Here is a 20,875-nt window from a genome sequence, read left to right on the forward strand (position 1 = left end):
TCCGGACACATTGCGCCCGGGTTCCGTTCCCCGAACCCCGGGACCGGCGAGGAATCGAGCTTCCCGAATTCACTTCCACTTCGTCCAGCCCCGCCATGCTCCAGACACGAGTGACCTGCGGACAAAATGGCTCCACAGACACGAGAGGCGCCGACGGCGGTGAGTGGAATATTTTCATTTTCACGTCAATCTCCAGCCCTGTTCGGTTCGGTTCGGCTCATCCGGAGCGAATCTCGGTTCAGACAGATCTCGGTACGCAGCCAGAGACCGAGACTGGAAAGCACCTTCAAACACGCCAAATAAATCACATTTTTATATTTCACGCGTCAATTTATATATTTTTGTTTTTTTCTCAGTTCAGATTTGAAACGAACTATTTTTCTAATTAGAATAGTATTGTTGAACTGAAAATACATTTATAATTACATTTGCCGCAGGATTAGTGTGAATTCTTATGTTCCACATTACCGTGTTTATTATAATAAGCTTATGTTGTTTTATTAAAATATTTTTCATTTGAAATCACTTTTCGATTCTGCGTAGTTCATTTACGCTGTGGGCTATTTTATATGCGTCTATTTATATTTCTAGCATGATAATACTTAAAAAAATGCGCTTAATTGTCATATTTTACACGCACTTATTTATGGCGTTTATTGGACGTCGATAATTAAAAAGCAAGCTTTTATCGTATTTAGATAAATTTAAATCATATTTAGACACGTTTACGTGTGTGAATATGTACGATTTAATGAATAAATGTTCCCGGTTTGTCCGATTATGGATCATGTTGGTCGCGCTGTGCGTGTACACGCGTGTTTTTGACGCAGTGCTCCGCTTTTGCGGGGATGTTGAAGCTGAACTTCCCTCCGGCAGAGCGGAGGGTGTCCACGCGTGGGACGGGGTTCGGGTGGAAATGAGGAGGGCGGGGATGCTCTCCTCGTCTTCGTAAACGGCGTTGCCAAGGGAACGAGTTGCGACGCCCGCCGCAATAAGAGCAGGAAGGGGGATATAAAGAGGACCGGGGCGCACGCAGACCCACACACGGCGCGGACCGCGGAGCTGCTCGAACCCCCAGTTCCCCACGGAGAGCCGCGCTACGCAACTCGGATGGTGCAGCTGAGCCCCGCCGACCTCACCATGCCGGCCAGAGCCACGCTCTACAGCAGCGCCCCCATTCCCAGGTAGGGGACCCCTACTCAGCATGATCACGTCATTGGGTCAGTCAACCCATCAAAAGTCGACTTGATTATTAACCGCCGTTAAAATCCTAACACCACGTTTCTACGTCATGACACTTTTCCTCACTCCACGGAATGAACCTGAAGAAGGCATATGGGTATGTACTCATGAGCGAGACTGATACAAGACGGATGTAAAGATCCATTTGATGCTGGTGACAGGTAATGGTCAGTTTTGTCATCACATAACTGACCATACAAAGAAAACGAAGCTCTAGCTTGTTTTTCGCTATGTACGACATTTGCGTTTCAGCCGCGGTATTCCGTGTGTTGCTCAGCAGTATGTGTGTGTCACCATCCCCATTGTTTCTGTCCCTGCCAGTGCCTTTGGGTGGGAGCCTGAGCAGTATGGCATGTACCCCGGCAACAGGGTAAAGCGCAGACCTGCGCCTTACGAGATTGAACTCGACGAGGGTAGGCGTGCGCTTTTTACATGTTTATAAGTATGGTAAGATGCAACTCTGTGTCCTCATTCAGTCCATTTCTGTTACAGTTTAGTACAGTCTACATTCCCTCCCTAGGGATTCAACCTCAGTGTATGTGCCCTTTTGAGGTCAAATTCTACATTTGGCCCATTTTAAAATAAATAAATGATAAGCTGCTTTTTCAAAATTTCATTACGGGTCAATGTTAGAAATACTTAAATGACTGGTTTTCAACATTCATAGCAGTGGTGGAATTAAGGAAACAGACTCGTAACTGGAATATTGTGGTTTGAATCCTGACACGTCAAGGTGCCACTAAGTACCCATGAGCAGGTCACCGTCCCCACACACTGCCCCCTACGTGCTGTTTGTGGCTGCCAACTGCTCACAAAATGGTGATGGTTTAATGCAGGGGACACTTTTTTTGTGTGCATAATGATACACATTATAACAAATTATTATTCAGCCACTATGGCTTTACCTATAGGTCAGTTGCGATTGTGAAGCACAGCAAGCACAGCACACGGTGACACAATGAAATGTGTCCTCTGCTTTTAACCATCACCCTTGGTGAGCAGTGGGCAGCCATGATAAGCGTCCTCGGGATTTGATCCAGGAACCTTCCGATTACGGGTCTGCTTCCTTAACTGCTAGGCCACCGCTGCCCCTTTGTATGCTTGAAACGGTGCTGGGAACAAAATGAAATGTTGTCCATAAAATGTTGGATGTTATATTACACCTCAGAACCAGTCTGTAACATTCACATTTTAGCAATTCTGCGGATTTTATGTAATAAAATGCTTTATGTTTAGAGAATCTTCAATAAAAAAAATTGGAGAAATCCAAGAGTAGGCTCAAACATCTGGCTTTTTGTGTACATCTGCATTGCCTCAAGGGAAAAATAAGTATAGTGATTGATCTGATCTTATCTAATTCTACTTGCCTATATGGAGTACAGGTGGCTGGATGGTGGCAGAAGTGACCGAAAACAGTTTAGTGTCTGTCTGCAGCACTGATAAAAGAGAATCGGAGGTCGTTCGATGGAGGATGCAGGGAAAGCTGCTCCAGAAATGCTAATCAGCCCGAGGTGTGCCAAAGCTCTGCAGCAGAGCTGGCACAGGGATTAAGTGCCATGCATTTGAATAATGCTTTCTGCACGCCGCCTCGTATCATGTCATTGTGGGGGGCACAGGTAGCTCCAAAGCTCTGAAAGTCTGGTAAAGTCATTACACGTCTCTGCTTCTAAGCATGGCATCATGGCACCATGTATCGTCAAACTGGCTGTCTGACAGTGTGCAGGTTGTGTAAAAGTTCATAATTCACATAATTCTATAATGGTATGAAATATGGTTAAATGTAAAAATCAACACATTTTCTACCGAACGTGATTCCAGTGGTGGCAGCAACACTATGACTGGGACTCTGATGATTAGTGCAGAATCATTTGTACTTTACACATGTACAACTTTACAACCATAAATATTACGTCATTTATGTTGATTTATTTTTTTCTCAGAACAGAGTGCAAAAAGAAGGCCTTTCAGGAACCTGTTGAACTAACTTTGTTGTCTTCTGCCATCTTTCTCCTCCCTGCACGCCCTGCCTCATGTTATCACTATTCAGCTGGACAGCCCAAGATCGTGCGCCGGATCTTCACCAACAGTCGTGAGCGCTGGAGGCAGCAGAACGTGAACGGTGCTTTTGCTGAGCTGCGCAAGCTCATACCCACCCACCCACCTGACAAGAAACTCAGCAAGAATGAGATCTTACGACTTGCCATGAAGTACATCAACTTCCTCTCCCAGCTGCTCCACGACCAGGACAGCAATGGTTTGGTGGTGATGGGACCTGGCCATGTTCCCGATGAGCTGTCAGGAGGCCAGCAGGAGCAGGGCAAGGTGGACAACAGTCTGGTTAGGGAGGGTCTCCTCCTGCAGGAGGTGTCGTCTCCAGGCTCCAGTTATGGGAGCCTTATTGATGGAGACGGAAGCTCAGAGAGCTTCACCGAGGAGCAGGACTCACCCATTACTGTTACTGCCCTGCTAGCAAGGAGTCAAAAGTGTCCTGCTCGTATGCAAGATGGTAGAAGCCAGCAGTGAATCAATCTATTCTCCTCTGGTCACAATGTGCACGTGGGACCATAAAACTCTCACGAAACATTATCCCTGAGCATCTTTGATGAAGTAGCAGTTAGTAGGATTAAGCAAATTCGACCCTTTAACCTTTACATGAGCAGCTCTCACTGTTTCTATTCAACGTGGTCACTGTAAAAGTGATACCGTTTTCTTACAGTAGTCTTACAGTATTATGCATGACATGTGGTAACATCAGGTTAATGGCTAATGTGTCATGCTTCATGTAGCCATGAAATCGATTGGTTGTTCACCTTCATTGTTTCAGTGCCAAAAAAAAAAATAATAATAATAAATGGATTGGCTAAAATATTAGCTCTGTAGCACCTAAAGCTAATTTCTGGATTGGGTTAAATGCATTCATCAGCTCTGAATGAGCCTTAACGATTAATATGTTTTTAAGCTGGAGCTGGGTGATTTCAGGGGGACATGTTTCAGCACTGTGCTCATCTATTCTTGCTGTATAAATCATATTTACTGCCTTTTACTGAGAGAAGGTTAATTACATATGTGGTACCATTATTTACCCACGGTGTTCGAAAAATTGCTATTAAGAACTGGTTAATTGTCACAACCATTGATGTTAATATTGTACAGGGTCCTCTGGGTATTTACTTGTATATACACATAATACATATATCACATTAGAATTAGATATTTAAGGGACTTAGTATATGCTATGTTATGCTGTGTTTGATTACTTTTGTCAGGGCATTAGTCAACTTTTTCACTTATTTGACTCATGTGTGTGACTCATGCTTTCATGTAAGTGTTAACAAATTCATCATATTGATAGCATCAGTTAAGAAAATATTTTTCTAATATACAAGGTACAGTACAGTGTTCAAATGGTGCTCATGTGTATGGAAAGGTACACATGGTTCTCTCTTTTACATCACTCTGTTCTATTGAGTCTAATTCCTGCATGTGTAGCACGTTCATAGAAAGTCTTCTGAATGATAAATCTTCTCTTTGTACAATATTGTACTTTTTTGATGTGTTTGGGGTGAGGGTGGACAATAAATGTCTTTGAACAACTCTGTAAGACTAAGGCAAAACTATTTTATATGAGAAAGAAACAGTCTTTCAATTACGTGTTTTATTAATTTGACTAATTGTATTCACTGTACTCAAAAACTGTAGAATTGCAACAAAAATATGCAATCAACATTTTTTACATATCGCTGACATCTCAGTAATTTGTGCAATGCATTGCAGACAATTGATACTTTCTTGCTTCAGAGTCCATTAGCCTGCTTGGAGTGAGAGACAACTTCCTGTAAACGTTAGCACATAACAGGATGTCCGGCCATTGTATATGGCCTCTGTGCAATAGGCATCCAAGACGTCGCACATTATATATAGCATGAACAGCCACAAAAGATGTGAAACAAAATAGACTGACAGGCCTGCGTAATTCATTACCCCACGCCCCGAAAAAATTCGAAACTTGAAAATGTGTGCAAAAAGCACTGAGCTAACCAGTTGTTTGAATTTGAAATGAGAAATAGAGCAAGAGAAGACAGAAAAGAAAAGAAAAAGAAGGGGAGGAGGAGGAGGTAGATTATCAGCGCAGTGCAGATGGAAAGCAGTGAGGCACATGCAGCCAAATGATTCTGTATGCTAATTAGGTTTATCAGCCTCGCTGCAGGAACAATATACTGGATTTAACACAGGGTGTCCTGCCTGCCAGATAGAGATTAGACTGCCTACACATTTATTTACTTCAGTCAGAGTACCGTTCCACATCCACCCACATACACACACACACACTGCCGCTGTCCTTCTTCAAACACTTTTAACACTTTAAATACACGCTGGAAAATGTACGCGTGTAAAACTGCACTAGCACTACATGCTATCCATATTTCAAACGCACCAATTTAGTTTTATATGGACTTTAACGTGAATATATGTATTACTTGTTCAAATGAGTACTTGTAATACTGATAATACAAGCTGAATAACAATATTAGTTAAACTGCACTTTTTACAAGGTGCTTCATTAGCTTAGATTGTGTTTGGGTGTCATATTTTTTAACTGGATTTATGCACACACACACACACACACACACACACACACACACACACACAAACACTAGATTTATCTTCACAGAAAATGTATCTACTTTAGAACCTTTTAAAACCTTCTGCATTTTCTGAATACACATGTATTGTTTGCTAACCTGCAAATATATAATGGATCTGAAATACACAGGTACACCATGCACAGCCTTACTGTTCTGCAAGCAAGTTTTTGCAACATTAACTTATTCATAGCTCTTTTGTGCCCTCTAGTGAAATTATTGCAACACAGGTAATGGAATGTAATACAGTGGAAGTGGTTGGCCTAGCAGGTAAGAAAACAGACTCATGTCAGTTCAAATCCCAAACCACCACGGTGCCACTGAGGTGCCACTGAGCAAAGCACCGTCCCCTCAAACTGCTCCCCGAGCGCCTGTCATGGCTGCCCACTGCTCACCAAGGGTGAGGGTTAAAAGCAGAGGACACATTTCCGTATGTGCTGTGATGCAGTGTTCCACAATGACAATCACTATGAAATTACTTTCACTGTGTCGTGTTGTCTAAGAGATTGTGTGTATATTGAAATTATTTGTACTATGATTATAGTTTACAATTAACAGATAATAAATGTACAGATAATTGCAGCAAAATGATTTTATTGCAGTAGCATCCATCTATTGTAAATGTTATTCAAGGCATGGTCACTTTTTATGAAAAATGGCATTGTGGCTGTGAAAACAAAGCTGTATTTAAGATACTGAAAGCTTAGTGCAGCTATGTTTAAGGAACCTTACAAGTCTGACAATGTCATTTAGATAATATCATGGACTCACGCCATTTTCCATATTGTCGAAATAGAGGAGGAAGTCAGTGAAAGTGTTTTAATCTTCACTGTTGCCGTAATCTCCATTCCAGTCTCTCAGCGTCTCCAACTACACTTGGTCGCCTTGTGCCAGCTTGAAAAGGGAGGCCTGGTTGATATTCTGCCCATACAGAGAATCACATGTCCACAGCTTCCGTATGCCACTTGCCACCAGAGAAGCACACAATGGCCTGTTCCGGACAGCAATGTGCTATGCAAGAGGCACACGCCAAGAAGGGTGCAGTTGAATTTGCTAAGTGTAGGGTCCCATTGACCCTCCACATTGTAGAAAATCTTGCCACAGTGTCTCCTTTGTTGCCCTTCAATCCCCTCTGTCCATGGGCACCCTTAGGTCCTTCGGGTCCCTTCAGACCAGGTATTCCCCTGGCACCAATAGCGCCAGGTGGACCTGATGACCCTGTGCCTCCTTTTAGACCAGGTGGGCCTGGATTCATTTACATTTACATTTACAGAATTTATCAGATGCCCTTATCCAGAGCGACTTACAATCAGTAGTTACAGGGACATTCCGCCCCTGGAGAAACTCGAGGTTAAGTGTCTTGCTCAGGGACACAATGGTGGTAAGTGGGATTCGAACCTGGGTTCTGGTTCATAGGCGAGTGTGTTACCCACTAGGCTACTACCACCCTTCGGATTCCCTTTGTCCCCATCAATCAGTTAATCAATCTTTATTTATATGGAAGCTTTTACAATGTACATGGTCACAAAACGCCTAACAAATAGAACAGTGCTAAAAGCCCCAGGTGAGGCAACAGTGGCAAGACAAAAACTCCCTCTAACAGGAAGAAAACCTTGAGAGGAACCTAGGCTCAGCAAGAGGAACCCATCCTCCTCTGGTCAGCACTGGATTACAATGAAAAAATGATGGCATATGAAGGTTATTGCAGTCCGCTTGTGAATAATGAATTAGGATCCAGGTAGTGTTCCAGCAGGTGACTATCAGATGGGGTCAGCAGAGGCCAAGTAGGACAGTTCATGGAGTTCGGCCAAGTCACATGATCACTCCAAACCAGAAAACTCCCCCTGCAGGATATACAATCCACATTGGAGTGGACGGTGAAGGATAGAGAAAAGAGAAGAGTGAGTTAGTGATGATTTTGCAACCCCAGGAGGTCCAATGTCCCACTTGGTCCAATAGCTGCATTCTCCCTCTTTTCACCCTTGTCAGGAGTGGTGCATTCTCCTTTCTCTCCTGGTTCACCCTTTGGCCCTTCACACCATCTATCCCAGGGGCTCCCATCATGGCTAAAACTATGATACTGATCAAAACTGTAATGTTACACAGAACACCCATTGGAAAACATGCAAAAATGCAAATTCTGACTGTCATCATCCTGATCGACCCACTATTCTTCATTCACTGACCAACACTGTACTAAAAGAAATCTTTATTTTTCTTAGGGTTGGGGTTAGGGATGGCCATCACAATATCTTTGAACATAATCACTGATCTCCTCTCAGCTCTTGGAAGTAAGCATAGCTGTTATATATTATAAATGCAGCTATACAGCACTACACTTGTGTGATGCAGGTTTCATTATTTTTCTCCTTTCTCTTTGATCACCCTGCTCCTAATAGAAAATTAAAGGGCTCATTAAAGCATGTTATGGTGTCAAAGTTCAATAACTATACCAGATTATTATATTAAGCAATTGGGTTGGGTTCATATTAATTAGAAAGGTCACTGCAATCTTTTTAATGATAGTGAAAGCATAGATAAGATTAGAGTTTGTCCCAGTGTCCTTTATCTCCTTGTTGTCCCAGAGTTCCTAGGAGGCTGGCAGGTCCCAGGGATCCTACCTGTCATTTTCTCCTGGAGGACCTAGTACATTAAAGGGAAGAAAGTTGTTTTAGCTAGTGGTGGCAAGTGAATCATTAACAAGTTTTTTTTACACAATTATGATTTGTCCTATGCTTACCTGGCATTCCCCTTTCTCCTCTTGGTCCTTGTGGTCCCAATTGTAGAAGCACTCATTGTAATCTAGGGTGTAGTTCCTCTGACCCACCCCAGGTGGCACCAAGGCTTTGGTGTGATAGTCTACAGAGAGGTACAGTGGGTATATATTTAAGTTCATTAATGTACACACAACACCCCATATTGACAGAAAAAAACAGAATTGTTGACATTTTGCAGACCTTACAGCTCACAATGCATGTCAAAGGAAATGAGAATCATGAAGTCAAAGGAACTTCAGAGACAGAATTGTGACAAGGCACAGATCTGGCCAAGGTTAAAAAATTCTGCTTCACTGAAGGTTCCTAAGAGCACATTGGCCTCCATAATCCTGAAATGGGGTGACCAGAACCCTTCCTTGAGCTGGCCGTCCGGACAAACTGAGCTATCGGGGAAGAAGAGACTTGGTGAGAGAGGTAAAGACGAACCAAAAGATCACTGTGGCTGAGCTCCAGAGATGCAGTCAGGAAATGGGATAAAATTGTATAAAGTCAACCATCACTCCACTAGTTGGGGCTTTATGGCAGAGTGGCCTGAAAAAAGCCTCTCCTCAGTGCAAGACACATGAAAGCTCTAGTTTATGTATCATACTTAGCACCAAAGCAACTGGAAATGTGTATTCCTGTGGTCCTAGTCACAGTTATATGAAAAGGGTTAATGGGGAAACCAGAAACTATTTTTGCAGTGCAGTCTATAAGAAAATGCTTTGCTTTTGTAAGGATCATGGCTCTTGTGAAAAACAGAAGACCATAAATTCAGACATCAAAGATGACCCAGGCCAGGCGGAATGTTGAAGGAATCTTTTCAAATACACAAGTAAAACTAAACTAACACTATGTGAACTCATTGCAGGGTTGCACGAGTCATACCGTTCCCAAGGATCACAGCAGAGTCAAAGCAAGTCAAAGCAAAGACTTTCTCTCAAAGAAACATAACAATGTCTAATATCTAGTAGCCAAAGCTGCAAACTGCATAGATAGTGCCAGTATCTGAAAGTAGGTACATTTACACAGAGCCTAGTAGGATGAACTGGGGTCAGAAGTGAGAATGACCAAACAACTTGGCAGCAGTACACTAAAGCTCTTTATAAAAGAAAGAGCAGAACTGATCGCTGGAGAATGCCAGAGAGCCAACCCGCGGATAAGGGGTTTGCTGCAATGAACAAAGAATTCTTAAATCAGTGACCAAAGCTCATTTATCATGAGGTTTTCATTTATTTCTATAAATTCAAAATCAGAACTTACATGTACAGAATTTATCAGACGCCCTTATCCAGAGCTACTTACAATCAGTGGTTACAGGGACAGTCCCCCTGGAGCAACTTAGTGTTAAGTGTCTTGCTCAGGGACACAATAGTAGTAAGTGGGATTTGAACCTGGGTCTTCTGGTTCATAGGCAAGTGTGTTACCCACTGGGCTACTACCACCCCAAACTTGCTTGCACACTGACTGAGCTGCATGCCAAAGTTAGTCCCCAAACAAATAAGCAGATACTTTAGTCAAAGTGAACTGCTGCGTTCAGTTCAGCGGGCCAGTGGTGGCCAGTGGTGACACACTGTTGTCATGCCTGCCCACTGCTCACCAAGGGTTATGGTGAAAAGCAGAGGACACATTTTGTTGTGTCACCATGTGCTGCAGTGTTTGACATGCCATTCATATACCACTAGACATTGGTATTATTCACCCATCAACGTTCTAAAATATTTGAAAAAAAAACCCTGGTCAATAAAGTGTAAAATCTCTACTAGCAGATCCTAAATCTCTATTGATCTACACTTAGCTCTACATGACTGAAGAGAAATTGTACGTCACTGATACTAAAAGTGCGTATATTTTACCATGCTCTTACTTGTTACAGTGATCCCCAAGGAATCATTTAATCATATTCAACAAGTAAAATTAAGGCTCTGTGCAGACCTCTACAACAATAACAGCGAGCTGTTATTGAAACACAAAAGCGTCGGTCACGTTTTAAAAATGAACAGAGTCAACGAAATGCAAAGTGCCCAGAGCTGCATGGTAAAGTAGCTAAAAGTTGACAGATGACGTCACGCACTAATTTGCATGTCAGTGACATCATCACGTAGTATCTGACAAGCGTAAGCCCGTCATGTCTCTACACTCTGAGACGCCGTGTACTATATTATATTAGAAAAAACATCCAGATAATAATATGTTCTTATTAATATATTACTTTGCGCGATGACGTCATTACGTAATTGCAACTGAAAAATACATCTTTATGTAGTATACAAAATAATGAATGTTTTCTCAAATTGACTGACAATCTCAGCAAAAACATTATTTTAAATATGTCCATTTAGATTTTTTGTTTTTAAATATAACACTAACAGTTACATTCAGTTACAATCACAGCTGGTGTTACTGTTTTTAACTTGTGAAATTAACACATCTGTGAAAGCGACAACAATCTTTGCACTATTGGAATTTATTGCTACCTAAATTACTAACAATTATACATGTTAACAAATATAAGTCAGTTAACAGTTATGAAAAACAATTTGAGCTAGCAATTTAACTTGAATGTGTGTGTTGCTAGGCATCTCTTAGGAAGGTGGTTCTTCTTGGCTGGTTAGTTGTACAGTGTCATGTTTTTCACTTGGTGTTTCATCAGTGTTTCATCTGCCATTCTTCTATTTCCATTTCGATGATTCACACATTAGCAAGTAAATCATCTTCATCTTCCAGCTGCTTTGTCACTGAGCTGGTATCAGCAGAAGAGGATGGTGTGGCTTTAAAACGGTATGCTGCAGTGGTGCCAAACTGTTGTAGTATGTCATAGAGTAGCTTATGCTGGTAACAGGTTTCACCAGCCCGCTTCAGTCCATACCGTACAAGGAGTATGGAAATAAGAGTGTGCAGTGACAGTCTGTTTCTTAACTTTGACTTCACCACACTCATTTGGCTGAACAGCCGTTCAACCTCTGCATTTGAGTGTGGCAGTGAGAGGGCAGCCAGTGCCACTTTGCAAAGTTCTTCAAATGGTTTTGACTCAGAAGCATCTGTGTAGTTATATACTTCCCTCATCGAATGTATGTTTCTTCATTGAGAAAAATTTTGTCAATTTCCTGGGAGTGGTACCCCAGTAGCCCTACATTTATAATTTCAGTGTTGCTTTTATTGTGCTTCTGTGTTTCCTTAACACTGAACAGAGCAATGTTTTGTAAGATTTCAAGATTGTCTGGGATCCTTGCTTGCAGTTCCTTCCTCAGAGCAATGACATAATTGATGCATCGTCTCCGAATGACCTTTTCATCCTCTATGGCAAGACTGAGCTGGGACAGTGTACTTTCAAAAAGGTACCCAAGATATGCTGCTGGACTAAGATGACCATCAATGGCATCCTTCAGAACATCAATCTTTGCCATAGGGTTGACTACTCTGCTGCAAATTGATAATAAGAGGTTTACCAAATTGTTTAAAAGCTTGACAGGATCTGTATGTTCTCCCTCAAATGACCGCAACTTGTACATCAGACAAGATTGATTTTAAGAATGTGAGATCCACATAGTTGCTCTTGTCCATGTACATGGCATGGAGCACATCTGCCATGTAGCAATGCTCACCTCTCTTGGTAAACTCAAAGTGGAGTTTAAGTTCATCCCACTGGACCAATATACAAGTTACTTTAGGCTCAACCAATAGCCAACACTTTGGTGATCTGCAGGGGTTCCTGACCACAATTAATGGTGGCATACACTGCTTTGTATGCCTCTCATCGTTTTGGGGAAATCGAAAACCAGTTGTATGTTTCCCTGATTAAGTATTCGACACATCTTGGGATGGACAGCCAATTGTAAAGAATGGCGCACACACAGTGAATTGGGCAAAAAAACTATTGTGGACTCCGTTGAGCACCCTAGTCATCACAGAGGCATTATCAGTGCCAATACCCTGAAGAATCTCTTTTTTTAACATTACACTTTTCGAGAAACTCAACTATTGCCTTCGCTATTGATTTGGTATCACCTGCCTCCAATTCACCCAGCCCAAGAACTGTGGACACAAGTGGTCTTTTTTAAACACTGAAATACCGAATCACCACACCCAGGTATTTTGAGTCGACTCATCCAAAAGCTGAACTGAACTTTGCAGGGTTATATGGTTTTGCATTTATTTACATGCTTTACTAAAAATTGATGAATTTGTTGCTAGGTGCTTTTTGGGAATAAAAGTTGCTGGGGTGGTATGAAAAGTTGCTAAATCTAAGCAACATAGTTGCTAAATTGGCAACACTGCCCGAAATCTGTGTGGCGTAAATCCTCCAATAAAAAAAGGGGGATTCGAGCGAGGCGCCTCCGTGACGTCATCGACAAGAAAAAGCCCGTTATGTCGACGTTTAGCGGCCCTCGCAGCGCCTGAACACAAACCTGCAGGCAAACAGGCAACGGCGCCAATAAACGCGAACGTTCCACGTCGCTCCGGGTTTAATAACGCGATCGCTGTAGGCTGCAGCCAGAGGAGGAGGAGGAGGATCCTGCGCTTTGCGTTATTCTGACGCTCCTGCGCGGCTGTAGTACGGTGTAGTGGTGCAGTGGCGGCAGCACCGACCGACAGACCGACATAAATGAGGTCATGAGCGCAGCCGAACCACGCTGACATCGCCCGATCATGACCATATAAAAGCGGGACGTCGTCGGAACCGTGCCGCACGGGGCAGGATCCGGGGGACCGCGGGACGCGCAGCCTGCAGAGCTCTCCTCTCCTCGCCCCGCGGACTCCGATGCCGATCCGGCTGCCGCGGGATGGAGTGATTCGCGGTCTCCTCGCGTGTGATGGTCGGAGACACGATGACGCTGCTGTCTCTGTTGGGTCGCATCATGCGCTACTTCTTGCTCCGGCCGGAGACGCTGTTCCTGCTCTGCATCAGCCTGGCTCTGTGGAGCTACTTCTTCCACACGGACGAGGTGAAGACCATCGTGAAGTCCAGCCGGGACGCGGTGAAAATGGTGAAGGGGAAGGTGGCGGAGATCATGCTGAACGACCGGCTCGGGGGGCTCGACGTGGCGGACGCCGAGTTCTCCAAGACCTGGGAGTTCAAGAACAGCAACGTCGCCGTGTACGCGATCCAGGGCCGCCGCGACCACATGGAGGACCGCTTCGAGGTGCTGACGGACCCCGCCAACAAGAGCCACCCGTCTATATTCGGCATATTTGACGGCCACGGCGGCGAGGTATTCTCTATCTCTCTCTCTATCTCTCTATCTCTTCCTCCTTCTCTTTTATGTTTCCAAATGCGACATTCTTGTTTTTTTATTTAAGTCGTGCCTGTGTGAATTTGCCCCTTTTTATCGTTGTATTTTCTGCTGTTTTTTGTTGTTGGGGCCGCATGGAATTCCAGGGGTGCTGCATTTGTAATTTCTGCCATCTGCCACCTCGCTTAATTATAATAAAATTAAATAGCTCTTAACTCTTGAAACGTAAATTGCTGGATTCGTTTGGAATTGCGTCGTGCTTTTGTTTGTAGAACTTCACTGAAATTCTGTCAAACTAAACTCTAAAAGCTAATCGCTCTCGTTATAAATAAAGCGGATCTCTCGGCCCTGTCTGGTTTTTGATTTGGCATCATTTGATATGGCATCTGGTGTTGGTTTTTTATTATTTTAGTCTTCTTCCCCTTTGCTCACCAGAGCACATTAAATATTTAGCGCACTTATCTGTTCGCTGTGCTGTGATTTTTCTTTCTTCTTTTTCACTGTGTTGACTGAAAGCGGCGTAACTCGCCGGGTTGTCGTGACCTTGGCGCTTTAAAGGGTGCAAAAGTCGTGTTCTCACCCTGCCCCCCAAAAACACATCACAACACACTCATGGCACAAGTATATTAAAAAACCCCAGCATGTAATGCTGTGTTGGTCAAGACAAAGTGAGATGAGTTCTGTTCTGCTAGTAAGGGAGAAGGTGGTAAATCATTCCATCCTTCCCGCCTCAGCTTTGACTCGGCACTTTAGTGGACTGTCGAGATGGCGCGCTGCTTTATTTTGGCCTTTAAATATATTACGTTATGCTGCGGAAGCAAGGCCTGCGTTTTGAATCGTGAAGTGACCTCTGAGTTTTTTTTTATTGTATTTTATTTATAGTATAGTTATGGGCCCTCCCATGCATACTTGGTGTGTTGCCGCAGACTCTCGGCGGAGCTGTGGGAAATGATAGACGCGGCGCGTAATTTCAGGCCTTTCGACTGCAGCCAGGGTGCAGATGGAGAACAAATGAGACGAGAAGGAGCGTTTCACTTCTCCTTTTCGGCTGTGAAGTACGGCTTCCCCTTCTGTTGCCGACACTCGAGCTGTTGTCGGCGACGTGGTTTCTGCTCTGCGCGGTTTCTGCACGGAAGTCGAGAAACCGTGTATGCAGATTAAGGAAGAATGATATTTCAGTGTGTTTTGTGGTGGTGTTGGGTCGTAACCATCCATGTTTGCAACAGAGGCGCCCATTGTTCCTCAAGATGAGCAACCTGCTTTTGTATGAAGTGGATGGGGGAGGGTTTTTTGCATTAGAAAAGGCTCACTCCAGGTCATCCAGTTAGCTTCTTTTTTTCTTTAGATTTTTAAAAAAATCTAATAAAAAAAAAAACTCCCCTCTGACAGCTTTTTTATATGTGTTAAAACAGTCTAAAACCAACCATTTACCCTAGTGTAAAAGATTCTTCAAAGCAGGACCCTGTTTACTGACCTTTTAAATAAATTATTCATCCTGCCATCTGGAACTGAGACAGCAGGACAGAAGTCTGTACAGATTTGGACTGAAGTGTCCGAAATCTGAATCTGAAATGGAAAATGTGCATATCTTTCATTTAATATTTGCACCAAAACAAGAACCTCAGTGCAGATCTGATAATGTGGCGGCACATCTGACATGATCGCACATTGTGTAAATTTTAATTGGCGGGGGAGGCGGCATATTTATGTGCCACGTCTAGGTTACAAGTCCATGTTGATTGCTGGGTTTGAGGTCCAGAGTGCTGACCATGACACAATGGAACATGCACATGAGAAATCCCTTTTATTGTTTTTTTGATCAACTTCAGTGTAGTACATTTAATATCCTGTTAATATGCTGTGTGTGGACAGTGAATGACCGATAGTAATAAGTAATATCCATATTAGGAATTAGATTGTCGCTCTATTGCGTGAATTAGTTAGACCGATTTTGTTGCAGGCCATATAGGCGCAAAACTGTAAAAAGTTTTAGTACCTAAAATGCGACTAATAGCGCTGTAAAAGAAGAATGATGCGAATCATGTGTAGAGAGAGCTCTGCTGGGAATGGGGATGAAACCGAAGCTCGCTCTCATCCCTTCTCTCCAAGGCCGCTGCAGACTACGTGAAGGCGCACCTGCCCGAGGCTCTGAAGCAGCAGTTGCAGTTGTACGAGAAGGAGAAGAAGGAGAGTCCGCTGTCCTACCCCAGCGTCCTGGAGCAGCGCATCCTGGCCGTGGACCGGGACATGGTGGAGAAGCTCTCCGCCTCCCACGACGAAGCAGGTGGGCACTTGGAGGTGAAGTCGGGTTCAGAGGTCAGGCCTCCCAACGTAACCGGGAGAGAGAGGGAGAGTTGGCCTCTGTAATCCCTCGTGCGCGTTTGTGCTTTGACTGGGAACTAGGTGGAGAATGGGGGCTTTTAGGGGATTACACAAAGCCCTGGAGACACCCTTGTGCAGCCCTTATCTAATTGTGGCATCGGTTCTCTAGATTTAGCTTGTTGGTGGTTGCCTGGAGTCATTGTGTGGTAAAAGGTGGAGAGCGCTTATCTCAGTAATACGGTATGACCTTGAGACGTTATTGGACCACCTGATATGTTTCCCCATTTTTCTTTTGGGGTTTATTAAAATTTGTGCACAACCTTGTGCAAAAAAAATGTTGATCATTTTAAAAGAGTTGCACAGAAATAATAAAACCATGTTTTTGAAGAATGTAATATGTTTTATATATTTTTATTATGTAACTTGTGACATTTTTCTCTGTCCCGCAATTCCTGTTGCAACCTACTCAACACTGTAAAACGTACTGTTGTTGCAGATCTATTTCTGTAGGAAATAACCGGGGCATGGTATGTGCTCATCGTGTCGAGTGGAGGGAGGGCTCCTGAAATTAAAGCATGAAAGTGGTTCGGGAAAACCAGTGGCACGTTTTAGGTAGACTGAAATTTTCAACATTACATGAAAACTGAATGCAGTTTAGAACCATGCTTATCTTTCTGAGAAGCTAAAGTAGGCAGGTCCCATCATGACCTCATGCCTCCAGGCGTCCTGGAATTGTGCGTGGAGCTTGCATGCTTTCTACCAGGCTTTCAGTTTTTCCTTTAAGTGTAGGCTTGAGTGAGTGAAGAGTGTCTGCTGGCACCCCATCCAGGGTGGGTACTTCTTCTGCGCCATATGACCCGGGATGGGCTCCGGCACCTCTGACTTCATTTTGGATTCAGTGGTTGTTGAAAGCTAAAATAATGTTAAATGTTCCTGGGGAAGTAATGTGGACTATTTGTAGAAGGTGGACCGTGGAAAGATGGAGCACACGGGCCAAACCAAAGTGCAATAAATGTGTATTTATTTACAGTGCAAGAATTGCTATATACAACCAGACCAACTAGTCCACCACAAAAACCTCAACCAAACACACAAACTATATAGAACCCTGATGCAGAGCCAAACACATTGACAGAGGGGAACCCACACACATACACATACACACTCGGGCAGAGGAGGGTACACACAGGAGGGGGAGCCAACACTAGAGACCAGAACAAAGCACAATAAACAGGTATTCAAACACTTTCTCTCTCTCCACCACACAACTCCACTCCAAACTACACTGTGAGCTCTAGGCCACAGTCTTCCAGTCTCAGGCCACCTCATATGCTGGCAGCAGACGAATCACCAGACAGTGGGTGGAGCCAGCAGTGGTGGCCTAGCGGTTAAGGAAGCAGCCCTGTAATCAGAAGGTTGCTGGTTCCACTGAGGTGCCACTGAGCAAAGTACCGTCCCCACACACTGCTCCCCAGGCACCTTTCATGGCTGCCCACTGCTCACCAAGGGTGATTGTTAAAATCTGAAGACGCATTTCATTGTGTCACAGTGTGCCATGCTACAGCGTTTCACAATGACAATCACTTCACTTTCACAATAATTTTTTTCTCTTGTTTTTCCTCTTTCTTTTTGCTCAGGTACTACGTGTTTGGTGGCATTGCTGTCGGACAGGGAACTAACGGTTGCTAATGTAGGAGACTCCCGAGGCGTATTGTGTGACAAAGACGGGAACGCTATTGCCCTGTCACATGATCACAAACCCTATCAGCTGAAGGAACGTAAAAGAATCAAGAGAGCAGGTGAGTGCCTTGAGCCTCAGGGGCAGTGGTGGCCTAGCGGTTAAGGAAGTGGCCCCGTAATCAGAAGGTTGCCGGTTCGAATCCCGATCCGGCAAGTTGCCACTGAGCAAAGCACCGTCCCCACACACTGTTCCCCGGGCGCCTGTCATGGCTGCCCACTGCGTGCCCACTTTTACTGTGTGCAGCGTGTGCTGTGCTGCTGTGTATCACATGTGACAATCACTTCACTTCACTTTAAGGTTTTAGAGCCAGATCCCATGTGCTACTTGCGACCAGGACTGAAATAAGATTGTATGAATCATGCATGCACCTTTAATTCATATCAACATGTGTACTTGTGTACTTCCCTGTTTCAGGTGGCTTCATCAGCTTCAATGGCTCCTGGCGAGTTCAGGGCATCCTCGCCATGTCACGCTCTCTCGGCGACTACCCTCTGAAGAACCTCAACGTAGTCATCCCTGACCCAGACATCTTGACCTTTGACCTGGACAAGCTCCAGCCAGAGTTCATGATCCTGGCCTCAGACGGGCTGTGGGATGCCTTCAGTAATGAGGAGGCCGTGCGCTTTGTCCGGGAACGCCTCGACGAGCCGCACTTCGGCGCCAAGAGCATTGTCTTGCAGTCCTTCTATCGCGGCTGCCCCGATAACATCACTGTCATGGTGGTCAAGTTCAAGAGTGGCTCAGGAGGTTAGGGCAGGAGAACACACTTGCATGGATCAGTCTAGTGGGAGGCTGTCAGTTTCAAGGCTCTTAACGCTTTACTGTGATGCGCAGATGAATTGTTTTTTTTGTTTTTTTTTTTAAATCAGTCCAGTGGTTTAAAGAGTTTTACCATTCTGGACTGCAGCCTCTTGCATATTATGCACAATTTTGCACCATATTTCTGTGTTTCTTCACTGGATTTTTTTATTATTTTAAGAATGATTCCTATGCATTAAAGTGCAGTAAATTCCAGCCACACTGGTTATGCCATAGTATCTATAACTCTAGTCCTCAAAATGCCCAATATTATGGCTCGTCATATCTAAATTATTACCAAACTATCAGTGCACCAGACCCCTGCTAGCCTGCTCTCTATTCACCATGTTAGGATGAGGCCAGGTTTTGGGTGAATTATCCAATGAAAGAGACTATTAGATGCTTTGTCAGGTTTTTGTTGCATTTAAATGGAAAGTGGTCATTACTTGTCTAGGGTTCTGTGAACTGACTGGTTTTACTTTAAGTTTTTGGATTTGTTCTAAACCTGCTGCCAATTTTTTGTGGTTCATTTTGAATAGCCTTGTGTTATGGTACAACTGTTGTGTGGCCTTTTTCTGTTGATGGCATTGCCAAAGGTATAATTGTTTCATTGTGTGACTGGGCATTGAGCACGATTGAAAATATTTAGCCATTTCCTGTATGCCATCACCTGCTTCTCTGCATGTAAATATAGAAGACTGCGAACATTCAGTTTTTTTGGTTTTGTTTTTGCCTTTAAACAATGGTAGCAGGTTATGGTTAAGTCAGATCATGACATCACCTGATCTTACAACCACTCAAATAAATAAACTAATGTTTTTTGTTTTTTATATAAAATGGAATAAATAAAAGTAAATCTGCAGTTTATTTCTGTTTTCTGACTATATTCTAAATTAATCAATAAAAGGACAGAATGGAGCCACAACTTTCACTGAGAGTTTTTTTTGGTCTGCTGCTTGTCTTGCTGCCTTTTTTTAAGCCTCGTTTAATGAATGTGCTGGTCTTGGTTAATGCAAAACCACAGTTTTGAACCTCATATTTTCATTTGGGGTCTCTGAAGAATTTGATTGGCTTTGCAAGTCTCATATGGGCAGTTTGACATTGAATAATCTTAATATTGAACATTTAAAAGCATTTCTTAATCCATGGTTTAAAAAACAGCATGGATGCTGGTAATGCGTGAGAGGTTATGTATTTAACACAATAAATGACACAATTTCTGAAGACTCAATAGCCTTTCATGGCCTTGTCTGCAGAAACCCAGTGAGGTTTGCATGGTGCTTTACAGGCCTTGACCTGCATTCCCTCTATAATAAATTTTTTTTTTTTTCTCTGTAAGCCACAACATGAAAACTGCTGCCGGTGCCCAGTTTGAGTAACCCAACACTGCAGCTCTATATTTTTATCACAGAGCTCTGGTGCCGCTGACGCACGGTGGGGGTCATGACTGCACACGCCGCTGAAAGCAGTGCAGTGTGATGGAAAGAACCAGATGGAACTGCAAAACAGCATGTACAGTTCTAAAGTCTTTCCATACTTCTGATCTGTATTCCTAAAGAGACTCAAAGCAAAACAATGGCAGCTGCTGTGGTTACAGAGAAAGGCACAGAGCACATGATACATAGCCTGTATCTCACCTGGCATTCATACCAGAGTGCAAAATGACAACAATTTGTGTACAAGAGAAGAATGCAACAGGCGCACACAATAAAAGGCCTACAAGGTGACCTGTACATGTATGTAGTTAGTTCACTGTTGCATTTTCGGCTTTACACTTTTTCCCAGCAGGTTAATGCGCCTTGCCACAGGAGTTTGAGAAACACAAGAAGATTGGTCTTGACTGGTGCCTCCAAATTCTCCAGATCTCAGTCCAATCAAGCATCTGTGCGGATGTAATGGAGAAAACAAGTCTGAACTATGGAGGCACCACTCATTCCTCGACAGGTCAAGACTGTTTTGGTGGCAAAAGGGGGACATACTCTACATGAAGCCATTATGTTGTGGATGGTTGGTGTAGAAGACTGTTTGAATATAAATGGGAGGAACATTATTGTGTCTCCATCACAAATTTGATATGTTTTGCAAGCTGCTTCATGAGATGCTCATTGACATGAGTGTAGAGTTAAGAAAGTGTTCAGC

At 43.5% G+C, this 20,875-nt stretch overlaps 2 protein-coding genes and 1 long non-coding RNA gene across 3 annotated transcripts; 2 read left to right on the top strand and 1 right to left on the bottom strand.

Annotated features, from left to right (window-relative positions):
* The first annotated feature begins 5 nt into the window (after positions 1–5).
* Positions 6–4,843, top strand: LOC114788980 (T-cell acute lymphocytic leukemia protein 1 homolog). The gene is made up of 4 exons (XM_028977991.1): positions 6–159; positions 877–1,184; positions 1,564–1,655; positions 3,290–4,843. The coding sequence occupies exons 1-4, from the start codon at positions 127–129 to the stop codon at positions 3,763–3,765; spliced, it is 909 nt and encodes a 302-aa protein (XP_028833824.1). The 5' UTR covers positions 6–126; the 3' UTR covers positions 3,766–4,843.
* A 2,735-nt stretch (positions 4,844–7,578) lies between these two features.
* LOC114788792 (uncharacterized) lies at positions 7,579–8,821 on the bottom strand. Its single transcript, XR_003749571.1, has 3 exons — positions 8,626–8,821; positions 8,507–8,528; positions 7,579–7,729 (listed from the first exon to the last, which is right to left on the bottom strand). It is a non-coding gene; the product is annotated as an uncharacterized LOC114788792 (long non-coding RNA).
* A 4,199-nt stretch (positions 8,822–13,020) lies between these two features.
* Positions 13,021–19,661, top strand: ppm1la (protein phosphatase, Mg2+/Mn2+ dependent, 1La). Its single transcript, XM_028977668.1, has 4 exons — positions 13,021–13,854; positions 15,985–16,159; positions 17,835–17,996; positions 18,353–19,661. Exons 1-4 carry the CDS (start codon positions 13,456–13,458, stop codon positions 18,688–18,690), a joined length of 1,074 nt encoding a protein of 357 aa, XP_028833501.1. The 5' UTR covers positions 13,021–13,455; the 3' UTR covers positions 18,691–19,661.
* Positions 19,662–20,875: the final 1,214 nt, after the last annotated feature.

Source organism: Denticeps clupeoides, chromosome 4 (genome assembly GCF_900700375.1).
Source record: "Denticeps clupeoides chromosome 4, fDenClu1.1, whole genome shotgun sequence".
In the NCBI taxonomy this organism is placed as follows: Eukaryota; Metazoa; Chordata; class Actinopteri; order Clupeiformes; family Denticipitidae; genus Denticeps; species Denticeps clupeoides.

Excerpts from the sequence above, each read along its gene's own strand:
- LOC114788980 (XM_028977991.1), top strand. The coding sequence starts at position 127 with ATGGCTCCACAGACACGAGAGGCGCCGACGGCG. Across the intron at positions 1,185-1,563 it reads AGCAGCGCCCCCATTCCCAG|TGCCTTTGGGTGGGAGCCTG; the intron begins GTAGGGGACCCC and ends TGTCCCTGCCAG. Across the intron at positions 1,656-3,289 it reads CGAGATTGAACTCGACGAGG|CTGGACAGCCCAAGATCGTG; the intron begins GTAGGCGTGCGC and ends ATCACTATTCAG.
- ppm1la (XM_028977668.1), top strand. The coding sequence starts at position 13,456 with ATGGTCGGAGACACGATGACGCTGCTGTCTCTGTTGGGTCGCATCATG. Across the intron at positions 16,160-17,834 it reads CGCCTCCCACGACGAAGCAG|GTACTACGTGTTTGGTGGCA; the intron begins GTGGGCACTTGG and ends CTTTTTGCTCAG. Across the intron at positions 17,997-18,352 it reads TAAAAGAATCAAGAGAGCAG|GTGGCTTCATCAGCTTCAAT; the intron begins GTGAGTGCCTTG and ends TCCCTGTTTCAG.